General features: G+C 43.8%; 1 protein-coding gene across 1 annotated transcript; it reads left to right on the top strand.

The window, feature by feature from the left end:
* Positions 1-5,417: 5,417 nt before the first annotated feature.
* Positions 5,418-11,098, top strand: LOC108623177 (proline-rich extensin-like protein EPR1). The gene is made up of 2 exons (XM_018021500.2): positions 5,418-5,432; positions 8,027-11,098. Exons 1-2 carry the CDS (start codon positions 5,418-5,420, stop codon positions 10,946-10,948), a joined length of 2,937 nt encoding a protein of 978 aa, XP_017876989.1. The 3' UTR covers positions 10,949-11,098.
* Positions 11,099-12,914: the final 1,816 nt, after the last annotated feature.

The following is a 12,914-nucleotide window of genomic DNA, read 5'->3' as shown; positions in this document are numbered from 1 at the left end:
CGTCTTGCGGCTTTAGGCACTTCGTTTTATCGCTAAAACATGCAAAAGTTAATCGATCTTTACGCGGAAGACAAAGACATTCAGTTTCGCCGTATACGCGGATACATGCATTTCTGACAACAATGAACGTTTTCGACAGTAAAAGCGTTGATAGAGGGAAGGCAGGTACGTTCGAAAACTTTCCTGTTTCTCGGATGGCTTTTAGAAACTTTCTCGGTCGGTGAAAAATGTAGAAATTCTTGTCCACGTACGTACCTATTTTACGGACGTGACTAAATCGCTGTATTCGGAAGAATGAAGTAAAAGAAGAAAGTGCATTACTGTCTTTCCCTCCGCTCCTCACGTGTCTCGCCCATGCGATCATCGATGCTTTTATTATTATTATTTTATTAACAAACATGTGCCCTTTAGCCCTTTCTTACGTGTCTTGCCTGTACAAATAAACATTGATATTTTTATTAGTATTATTATTTTATTAACGAGCATGATTTCTGTATCCTTTTAAAGAACAGGACTATTCCTGTCTCACGTGTGTTAGCTGTGCAAATAATTACTTTCATTAACTTTTATTATTGTTATTAAAATTATTTTATTAACGAGTATGAGTTCTTTAGCTCTTTAAAGTTCTTTAGAAGGCATGAAAGTAAAAGGAAATACAAGAAAATGATTAGCTACTAGGTGACATAAACTTTAAATAATTTTACCTTTATAAAATTTATATAATAGATGACATGAACTTAATTAAAATTGAGACCATAACTAATTACTAAAACGTGATATGATTGATTCGTTAATTACGATACGTGAGTTGATAGACCGCGGAAGGAAGGTACCATCGGATCTAGAAATCTTAATAAGAAAGAGGATGAGGGCAGTCACCCAGGGTGAGGGGGGGGGGGGGAATGTCCGATCACGGGATCGAGGCGCGTGATCGAGAGCGCGCTTTCTAAACCGAGAAGTTAAATCTCCTATCGGTAAATCGTCTGGCGATTACGCGGCGGGGAAGCCCGAGGCAGAGGCCGAAGGCAGGGAGGGACGGGCTTGCACTTGCACTGCGTGCGCTAGACGATTCGTTCCGGTTCGAAGCCGTCGACAGTAGTATAGTTCCTTTCTCCGGAAAATCCGGTCGCCCGGCAATTGCGACCCTGCTCGTCGCTGCTCGAAGGAAGGAGGAGAAGGGTGGACAAGCACGGTCAGCGGTGCGGCGGTATCCTGCGAAGGACGGTGAATGAAGAAAGAGGCACGGAGAGAGGCCGATAGTATTCCCTTGGCATGAGAAACCTTCGCCTCCCGTTCCCGGACGTCGCCAAATGAATTCGTTCCGAATGCAATTCGCAATTTGTCGTTAACGCGCTCGCGAGACAAACGCCCCAGAGACTGTTGCGTTGTAAATGCTCATCGCGGTGTAATTAAGTTCGAGCCTCGTGCAACGGCCACGTGTCACCTGAATAAGAATGCTGTGTACCGCCGTCGCGCTTCTCCACTGAATAAACTGTCGCGCACAGGCCGGCCCCGCGATCGATCGTTCGCCTTCCGAACTCAACGCGCCATACGCCGTTGTTACCAATTAACTGAAACGATCTCGCATCTCGGCTTGTATAAAAACGGAAATTACAACCGTTTCACACGACTCTCTAATTTCTATACAAAACAGAACAACGGTCAATTGCTCCGAGTTACGTGGACACAATTATAATGTAATAAGTAATAGTAATGTTGCTTCTCAAACGTTTTATAATCAAATCGCTCGTTTATTCCGGAAGATTAAAATTTAATTGTGTATCTCTAAGATATAGAGGGTACATTTGTCTCAGTTTACGCGACAAATTGTAAATTGTACGCGGAACGAATTCATTCGGACACATCCGTAATGGTATGAGGCGAGCGTTTCCTCGCACCGAGATAACTGCCGCGCCGTGTTTCACTTCCATCTCTTCTTCCTTTTTTTTTCTTCTTCTCTTCTCCCCGTCCGTCTGCTATTTTCACTTTATTCTTTTAAAATTTCCCGACGAAGAAATTTCCTTCAACACCGATCATAGAACAACCTGTTTCACTCCCTCTTTATACCCCGTTTGCTTCATTTCAGTAACTGGTTATATAAATAAAAGCGTACTTACATAATGTTATGGATGCTTTTCGTCAACATTTACAAGTCGAAGAAAGTCGGGGCACAGGTTCGCGTTACATGGAAACGTATATCATTAAGCGTATCAGATTCGATCTAAAACACTATTTATCACGCGTCGGTGATCACGGAAAAAAAGCAAGTACAGATCTCAGAGGATATCGCATCACTTTAACGATTCCACAGACGTAATACAACACGCGTGTCAGAGTAATATCTTGTTCCTCGCGGTGTAACCGTAACGTAACGCTTCGAACGTAATTCGTTGCTCTATTTTACATTGTAGTCTGCCAATTGTAAGAAACTGTCTAAAACTGACCCATCCCATTAAAAGACCCATTAAAAGACCCATAAGTTCCAGACAGAGAGTTATTGAAGGACTTCAGGTTATTTTTGGCTAAACTGTCCCAAAAAAGGACTATAGTATGGCCGCCATTTTGGGACCACATAACCAGGAAAGACAGTAAAGGCACTGGCCGTTCACTCGGAACATTTATAATCGCCTTGGTGTCCAAGTGCCATGAAATTCTTACGCGATTTTAGGTCGTACCATGTAGTTGGGTACGAAATTTACAATGTAAATCTCGGTCTCGGAGTTTTCACCGATACTTACCGGTCGGTTGAGTCACCAGGTGAAATTTTAGGTTTACCGGATGCGCGACGTGGAAACCAGTCACCGAAGATGCTTAGCATTCTTGTTTTAATGATGATCGTTCACTCATTTTCCCTGACCTTCTTGTTAATTACGAATGTTTGGAAGCTTTGTAGAAAACAGAAGATTATTAGGTACTATGATTGATCGTCGTTGTTTTGGGCATTATGATGAATCGATGTTAAACGTGTGCTAGAATTATTAGGGTCAGGTGTTTCAGGAATTTTCAGTTGCAGTATTTAAGATATATTTGAGAGTCTTTATGGAAAATAGAAATTTATGATACATCGTTGTTATGGGAATTCGGATAAACCATTATTAAATGTGTGCTAGAATTACTAAAGTCAGAGGTTTCAGGAATTTTCAGTTGCAATGTCCTTTCGGATTTTTAAGGTTGATTTAATGACTTCATTTTAATAAAATGAAAACATGTTCCTACCTTCGTTCTATCTATCGAGCTGGTTCCGTGATTTCACCGAACGAATGTCAGGCGATCTCGAGGAGAACGAAAGAAGAAAGTCTTCTCTCTCTCCCCGTTCGCGAGATGCTGCCGCACCTGCGCGCATTCCATTCCGTGACCCGAAAATTTTTAAAGTCTTCCATACGTTCAAACTTGACCGTGGCTGCCACGCCGATGTCTCGCCGCGTGTTCCGCGGTACCTTCACCTTGGCCGGATCTCCGCGCGGAGGGAGGAACGCGCGCGATTACACGCGGCTTGCTCCGCGGGCCTTGAACGTGAAAGGGAACCAGTCGACACCGTTGATAATAATGTCTATTGAATATTCAGTGGATGTTTCTCGGATTCACGCGAGCCCAGCGTGGCTCCGCGTGAAAGTGTCCCAAGATCTTCACTGTTTTTAGTTCATAGTGACAGTGATGATCGATTATTATTAGATTGTTCAATGATTATTCTCATGAGAAATCCGTTCTCTCGAAATCGTCGATTTCAAATTACACCGGAGAATGTCGCTGGGTACATTAGTTGATTCACTCGATCGTTACTCTCGTGAGAAATGCGTTCTTCTGAAATCATCTGGTCATCGATTTCGAATTACTCCGGAGAATGTCGGCTGAATCAGGGGGACCGAAAAGGCGCAGTGAAAGTTGGGACACGTGCTTTGTGATTCATCGCTCGATACTTACCTCACAACGAGGAGGTCACAGTCGTACTCGGTTTGATTTTGATTCACGAAATACCGGGGTTATTCTCACTTACGTCCGGACTCGAGTCCGGAGGCTGTGAAACAGGTCGCGTTTCTATTTCATTGTGCCTCGCGCTCTTCACTGACGTGAGAATCTCATCATCGTCGTATTGTAATTAACTATTTCAACGAAGCTTCGGTCTAATTGTATTGTAATTAAGTATTTCAACGAAGGTTTAATTGCAAGTACAGTGTTGTTCTTTGAAAGCCAGATCACTATGGCAATTAGTCGACGTGAGTTTATTCAAACGTTTGCCATTCAGCATGACACGAACACACTTTTTTCTTTGCAACATTTATTCCCGATTGCTTAGATATTAATTGGGGTATGTATCGTTTTAGGGCTTTAGGTAAACAGAGAATCAAAGAACTAAAGATTCCTTAATAAAATTTTTAATAATTCAATAATTAGAGTCTAAAATGTACAATGGAAACATTTAATAACAATTGTTAACATTAACTCAATATAACAAATTGTTGAAAGGCTACTACAAATAGGAGAATGTATCACTAGGGATGTTGTAACACTAAGATTTGGAACGATCGATTCTTTCCTTGTAGACACGTGTATTCTCTTCGAAGGTAGACCAGTTTCTGTCCCAATGGACCCAATCCTAGATTCAATCCCAGAAGCTTCCTGTCAGTATTAAATTGATCTAATCTCCATTCTTCTTTACAAAAATTCTACTAGGAAAATATTAGCAGTTTTCCACTAATTAATATAAGAGCAACCCATGAGGAAGGACGTCGTTGCATGAGAAAGTATCGATACAATTTTGCATGACCACATGAGTGATCAATACGCATCGGTTGAACACTTCCGAGCGCATCTTCGCCGGCTTCGGAGAGTTAGCCTACTTTCTCTAGAAAGAGAATTTTAAACCAACGTACGAGTGGTACCCACTCCCTCATCCTGAGCATCAGCACCAGCTCTCTTCCTCCCTCCAACGTACCTTTCCCTGTCTCCCAGCCCGAGGAAGGGAACCTCTCTCGGTCACGTCGTCTCTCTTCATTTGCTTCTCTCATGTTCCCTCACTCTCTCCTACGGTCGACGTAGTTTCCTCGATTTACTCAACGGAGGATTCCTCCAGACTGGTACCCCTCACGGAGTCTATATAAGCGGAGTGCTCGTACGGGGCCGAGTATCTTTTGTGTTTGTTGCGACGGAGTCGCGGGACCTCCTCCGAAGAGGTCGACTTGTGTTCCCGGTTTGACGAGTGTCACGATGGTGTGCGCAACGCGACGTCAAGCTAGATCCGCGTTCGATTGAACCCGTCGAAAGTTGAAACCGCGGCGCGCCGCGTCTGTTTACACTGGTGCGTCGAGGAACGGGGAGACAGGAGAAGAAACGAGAAGAGAGGAGGAAATAGAGTCGAGAACACCTTTGGTAGTGTCGTTTAACTTGTGTACAGTGCCACTAGCGATTTGCACGCGACCATGCTTCAGAGCAAGGTAGGTGATCGAGGAGTCCCCAACCTCTTCGAGGTATATGCATATCTCGATTGTTTCATTCATCGATTGTGTATAGTGTTTGTTCGGTCTTAAAGATGTTCGTTCGATCATACGAAGTTAGAACGTGATACGACACGGTTCTTCGAAGTTTTATTAGGGGACAGAATCTAATAGTGCGGTAAAGCAGAATGTCAACTGGATTGGCCAAAAATATGGGCCATTCGAATCCACGTCTTCATTTCCCAGAGAATCAACACAAAAATCGTTTTAATGATTCGTGGGAAGTACATTTCAAAGCCTTCTGATCAGTACTCCGGGAGATTATGCCGACCGCATTGGAAGTTACGTTAAATTAAACGAATTTTGTGTTAATTCTTTAAGAAATCGAATTATGTTTATATTTTCCGCTACTTTTTTTGCCTTCTCGATAAATCGGAAGAAGAGAAGCCGAGAAAATAGAGGAAGAAATGGCACGTGGCTACCCTAGGCGCTTTAAGGGGGGACAGTCCGATTGGGGGTATTCGATCGTCGTCAAATTTCGCACTATTTTTACCTCGTTATCAATACAACAGCAAAGAAGTTTATTAATTCGGTGAGAAAATGACAGAAAAGCCACATGGCTACCCTAGGCTCCTTAATTCGAGGTGATTAAGCCTGCGATCTCTGATTGCGGCACTCGCGGACCTGTTGCAATTGACCGGAAGGATTCGTCATGGAAACGGTAGTTCGTGTCGCAGATGCGATTTTCTCTCTCTGGTCGTCTGGGAAAGTTGTCGACCGCTAATCTTCTAAGGATTCTCTCAGTCGATGATTTTTCAACGGGAGCCTAAGCAGCGTCATGCAGCTTTCCCAGATATTTTATAGATTAATCATGATTACACTATGAACTTCATATATTTATAGAAAAATAGTACGTAAAAAATTATACATAAATCAGTTTATGTTCAAGGACACATAAAATATCGAGGGCGAAATCATGATTTTTAAAATACAAAAGGAATTCCTGTTTAGATTTCATTTTCTACATTGACATTGCAAATGGTTTATTTTGGATAAAGATCCGCAGTCTAATCATGGCAAATGATACAACTATTAAATAACATTTGTAGGGAGGTCTGGTTTAAATTGAAAAAAAATTGCTAATATTTTTGTAAAACCCATTGCTAAATTTTGTAGGACACTACTAAATTAACGTATTCGCTGTAACGTATGTATCTAGCGTACGCATGACGCGATTTCTAAATGTAGAGTAAAATAACTGCCACCAGCATTTGAGATACGTTTGAGGGGTAACGGTAGATAAAAGTGAAACGAGTAGATACATAGATCAACGGTACTATTTTTGTAGCGTGAAAGTAAAACAATTTTTTAGCTGCTCGTATCGAGCGCGGACGATGTTACAGTTACCCGACACGCTGTTGCATCAACGTTACGAGCGTAACTAAACGTGATGAAAATGATTATAGCCTCAGGTTTAATTAACGAAAGTATAGAAAGCAGGAATTATAGTTCGACGTTGCAGTGATTGAGGGATAATTGCAGGCCACCATTTGGCATTAAAATGTAATTAAAGAAATTTAATAAAAAAATTATTTCAATATTCTCTTAGATAGAAAATAATTACATGTTAGTGCAGATTGCTAAATTGGAATCCGAATGGCATTTACATTTACTTCTTATTCAAATTCTCGTCTATCTATAAATCGTCAATCCTTTCAACATTAAGACTTTATTAGCCGTACTAAGAATTTCGTCATCCACTGAAGTGTTGAGAATTCCATCATCGAGAAATCTACTTTGACCCCTAGAAATTGTGGGTCACACTCCTTATAATTGTCACATCTTTCACCGTGAATTATTTACGTCTTACGACGAAATTGCAAACGTCTTCTGATACGGAAGAGGTATGCACGAGGTGGGAAAAGTGGAAGGCGAACTAAACATCGGATTTTCGAACAAATCGTTCGATAAGAAGCGATGCCTTACACCGCGTTACGTGCGCTCCGGCTACGTGGCCGGAATATATGACTATGCATGGAGGAGGTGTTTGACCTAGTCGCAATCTGCCTACATCGATGCAACCGTCCGTCCCCCGTACCGGTTCCGACCTACCTGTAAACTATTGCACACACGCGAGACTACAGGTTGGGCCTCAACAAGTGGGCGCATTATACTATATACACAGTATCTCAGTTTTAATAAAAACAATTTGCGGAGACATTGGATAAAATGAAAAATATAAGCGTAGGACATGCGACTTCGTGTTTGTCTTCGCGTTGCGCTTCTCTCGGATGCACTTGGGAGAAAGTATTATGTTAACCTTGCAACTCGGTCAGTGTCCCAGTTCAGAGTTGCAAGGATTTCTAGACAACATTTGCTACTCGTACAACCGCTACTATTATTTAATAAATTGTTTATCTCTTAATTTAAACTATTTACTAGTTATCGTTACATTTATTTTGTGTCAACGCTTCGAATCTTCGCCTCGAGGATTGCAAAAAGAATTGACTTAAGAACGTACAGGGAAACCCTTGACCCTTACATCAAGAACTATCATCCCAATGTTATTATAAAAATTTCTCTTTTAATTTCAGATTTTCATTATCCTGTTCTGCGTCCTGCTAATTGAGTACCAGGCTCAAGCAGTGGTTAACAAAGCTCAATCGCAGACACTGGTTACAAAGGACGAAGAGAAGAAGAACGAAATTAAAGCCGACGACAGAATAAGTAACTCCTACGGGCCACCTTCTGATGACTATGGACCACCGATTGGAATTAAAGGACCAGCGCCTGTTTACGGGCCACCGGAATTAGTCGGTGACCAAGGCCCAACGCCTATATATCCGCCACCACCACCGGACGTACCCCCGCCTCCGATCTACGGGCCACCATCGTCCTACGGACCGCCGCGAAATATTAAACCGTTTTTCGGTCCACCTAAACAAAGTTTCGCTCCCCCATTGTCCTCTTTGCCGTCGAAATTCAGTTTTGGATCGGTGAAGCTTCATTATGGGCCACCGAAGCAGCATTATGGACCGCCATATTCGTTCAGGCCGCCGAAGATTCAATACGGTCCACCATTAAAGTTCACTTCGTCCCTTTCGAATCAGTTTTCAAGTTTGGGAGCCCCGAGTTTCGGATTAAGTAAACCAATACATGGGCCCAGTGTTCCAGTGTCTCTCGATGCTTACGGACCCCCGCAAAAATTGGCTGTTCAATTTAACTCGCAGCCAAGTGACGATTATGGTCCACCGCCTGCGCTGTCTGTAGCGCCTGAGGCTCAGTACGGGCCACCCGCTGACCTTTACAGGCCTCCGGTGGTTCCGCCACCAGGAGTATCAGCGCCACCAACACCGCCTGACATCAAATACGACGGCTGGCAGCCTATCGCTGGATTAACTAATCAACAATCTGGGAATTTCGGGCATTCCGAGGAGCACAGGGTTTCGGACACCTCTTCGCATGTAGCGAGTGACTCTTACGGAGCTCCGCTTCAGAACCCCGAGGATCACGATTTGAAGAGTTCAGTCAGCTCCGGTGATGACGAGAAAGGACTTCCACCGCCACCGTTGCCCGAATACGAACCGTTCCACAACAATATTCCACCGAAGAATCCTGAAAAGCTTTCTCAAGGTCAGATTAACTTGCAGTACGACGTGCCTAAGGTAGAGCCGCTTTCTCTCGTGAAAACAGTCGGATTCGAGTTGCTCCCTGGCGCACAGTTAACTTCGGATCATAATACTGGATTACCGGTATTAAATTTGCCAGTGTTTGATCTTGGATCGCATCCGAGCTTCGGCACTGCAGAAGATTTCTCGCAAAAAAGCACGCTGTCGAACAGCTATGGTCCACCTGTGTCTAACGGTCCGTTCGGAAAATTCAATTCCATCGAATCAGGTGTATACCTGCCTCCAGTGCTTGACTCCTACAGCGCGCCTCCTCTCTCGTCCTATTCATCTAATGGCCCATATCCAGCCGCGGAGGCAGGCCGCGCGTCATCATTCTCATCCTTCGGACTGCACGGTAGCTCGCTTTTCAAACAAAGCATACATCACCATCGCCCGATCGGATTCAGACCGCCGCCGCTTCCTCCCGGCTCCCTGATCCCACCCAGAACCCGCGACGCGATCAAATTCAAAGAACCGATCCCCAGCGGGCTCTTAACTAATCTCAATCGCTACTTGCCTCCACTGAGACACGCGGAATTAGTCAAATCGCCAAAGACGTATCATTCACCGCTGTCGTTCGAGCAGCAGCTGCCGTCACTCCATGCCCCGATCGCTTTCAACAAACTAGCCAACAGCTTGCATTCACCGATAGCCGCGCCGAACGCGCAGTACGGGACACCCCTGACGTTTAGCGAGTTTAATACACCGGCACCGGTGCTGACGTACGGAGCGCCTAACTTCGGACCCGCTTCTTCCTTCGTCTCCGCCGGGCACAATTTATACGACAGCATCAGTAACGCTATAACGACTACGTACGGCACGCCGGTGGTGAATATACCGCTGTCGACAGGTGACGGTCACGATTGCGGCTTCCAGCATTCAGCTCCTGGCACGCAGTACAGCTTTCAGGACACCAGAAGCCATGCTCCTAGCTTCGGAGCCGCGCTGGGTCCAAACTTTAAGGCTGAATCGTTGAACGTTTTAGGAGGATCAGGAAGTATCGTGCCGTCGATAAGTCAGCTGAGCTTGGAGAGCTTCGAGCAACCGAAGACAAACCTGAAAGACAGCTATGGGATGCCGATAGGTGTTCATGAAACTGGGGACAACGTTCTGTCTAGCGACCATAGCCAAGCTGTTGAGACAACAAACGTTCTATTCGCTCCAACCTCTACGCAATCTCAAGTCTCGGGTTCTCATTACGAGCAAGAAAGTAGCGGTGCTAGGGCTGAAGCCTTGACTCTCGAGCAGAAATATCAGGCGAAGAATGTTCCGAACAATGTGGATGCTAGTCAATTTCTGAATACCCAGGAGGGCAGCGAGGCTCTGTCGTTAGCAAAGGGACTGACAACCAGTGGAGGCGATGGTTTTGAGATCCAGGGTTCCAAGGGTACATACACTCTTCAGATCCAAGCTGCTGATGGGGGACTAGGAACGGAGAACTCTGATGGTAGCATCAGGCATGATCAGGTGTTATCAAATGGACTCCTGCAAGATATTCTTGCGGCCATCGAACAGCCTGAACGGGGACAGGTTCAGCTTCAGGGCCAGCCTGAGGCCCAACCGTTGCAGCATGTGTTTAGTAGCGACGCGTTGCAGTCCGCACTTAACGACGTTCCTAAAGGACATTATATTACGGTGGATGAGAAGGGAAAGGATATCGATGAATTAGTGGGGCAAGCTAGCGAGAGGAACGGGAGTCAAGTCGATAAAGAATCTGCGAAGCAGGAGGCTATTGCGCTTTTCTTCAATAATCAATACGGCGACGCGAGGAAGGAGATAAGGTCGGTAACGAAGAATGAGAAAGTAGTTTCGTCTGCAGATGGGAAGGATGAAACGAAGTCCTCTTAAACCATTCTGGTTGTTACGTTATTTAAATTGATATCGCAGAAGTTTGTATTTAAACCCACAGTCTAATTAGGAACTATTTAATATAATATCTAGACTGCGGATGTTTATGCAAATTTCTATATTTATAAATAAAATTAAAGAAAAGAAACGCTCATAGGCTGGTATTCAGAGTCGTTGTTTATTCTTAAGATCATCTTAAGCTTTTACTATCTTTGTCTATCCCATATTTCCAGTCCCTGTCTTGTACAGGAAACAGGGATTTAAGCAAATGCTTAAGGCGATCTTAAATATAAGTAACGACTTCGAATACCGACCATAGACATTAGTTTCCTCTCCTAAAGATAATGAAATGTATCTTACTTTGGGTATTTTGTATTACTGTCTTTCTGTGAAGTGTTTAAAATTCCCATAAATGCACAAACATCCGCAGTCTAGTAATTTGAAAGTGATAATCGCTTGTTACCTAGAGATCGATGATCTTACGAAGGAGAATGGTTTTATTCATTCAAGAGATACTCGTTTCTCGGACACAAGAATCATGTAGGCGTCAAGCGTGTGAACCTCTTTCTTTCTCTCCCCTCCTTTTCATACGAGACTTGACGTCCCTTATCGGAGCTTAATTGCGACGCAAGGTGATGCGCGAAAGCTCAAGCATTCTTCAGTTTCATACGAAGCATAAATTTCCCGCCCTTTTCATTCGAACGGCTCCTCGTACGATGGAGAGGTTACTAAGGCAAGTAAAAGTCTCAGATCCCATTTGGGGTCGCCGGACAATCGTGTCACGGCCATCCGTCTTGCATGCACATAAATAGAAGTAATATCTCTGTTTATGGAATGTGCGATTGATCATTCGACGCGGCGCCTAATACAACAAATCCATGGCGTTTTGCAACAGTCTTTGGATTTAGGTCGTGGCGATTAATAAATACTTGCCGTTCGTGGAATAGCAGGTGAGAAAGAGGTATCGGTTAACTTTCATCGTTGCACGTGATCGGGCTGATCGCCTTTCTTTCTGGCAGCCCGTCTGCTTACGCTTGCACGTGTTTCAACCTTCACCGAGGCGAAAGTTCAGAGCCTCGTTTAGAACAGCTCCGCGAGTAATGATACCCTCTGCTGCCTTTTGCGGTAATCTTGTCCAATCCCTACCTCCCCGCTCCCCAGGGAAACGCACTGCTCGACTCCGTTCGAACGCGATACGCTCGGTTTTGCATACCTTTGTGACACGATAACGCGAGTAAATATGCATACGTCTAGTCTGTTGTGTCTCTGCTGAAAGAGATGCACCTACGGTGCGAGCTAGTAAACTAGAGGGGAGCGAATTTTTACCCGGCTTAGATCGTCCGAACCGCGTTAATCGCGTTGGAAATTGGGTACGCGCGTGTTTTGGTATTCTAGTGATCCGTTATTTAATAGAGCTAACTCTAAATATCTATAGGGAAACTTTATAAAGTGATCTCCCATTAATACCCGGACGCGTTTCGAAACTGAGCTTTTTTCATACTCAAACACCTTAATCTTTTGCGAGAAGTTAGAAGGAAATGGAGTAGGGAATAGTAAATAGTAAGTAATGAGAATTAATCGTTTCAATTCTTCTTCAATGGGAAATCAAAGCTTTCGTCATTTGACTCATTACGTAATCCCAAACTACTTAGCATATGTTGAGTAGTGACAATCAATCATTTAAATTCTTTTCCAATGGAAGAGCCAAGCTTTTGTTATTTCATCACGTAATTCTAAGCTACTTAGCATAAGTTGAGTAGTAAGTAATGAGTAGTGAGAATCAATTATTTGAATTCTTCTCCAATGGGACATCAAAGCTTTCGTCATTTGACTCATTACGTAATCTCAAACTACTTAGCATATGTTGAGTAGTGAGTAGTGAATAGTATGAATCAATCATTTAAATTCTTTTCCAATGGGAGATCCAAGTTTTCGTTATCTGATTCATGAGACGTAATTCCGAGCT

The sequence above is a fragment of the Ceratina calcarata genome, unplaced genomic scaffold (genome assembly GCF_001652005.2).
Source record: "Ceratina calcarata isolate Rehan_Ccalc_2016 unplaced genomic scaffold, ASM165200v1 scaffold255.2, whole genome shotgun sequence".
In the NCBI taxonomy this organism is placed as follows: domain Eukaryota; kingdom Metazoa; phylum Arthropoda; class Insecta; order Hymenoptera; family Apidae; genus Ceratina; species Ceratina calcarata.
This window is presented reverse-complemented; position numbering and strand designations above follow the sequence as displayed.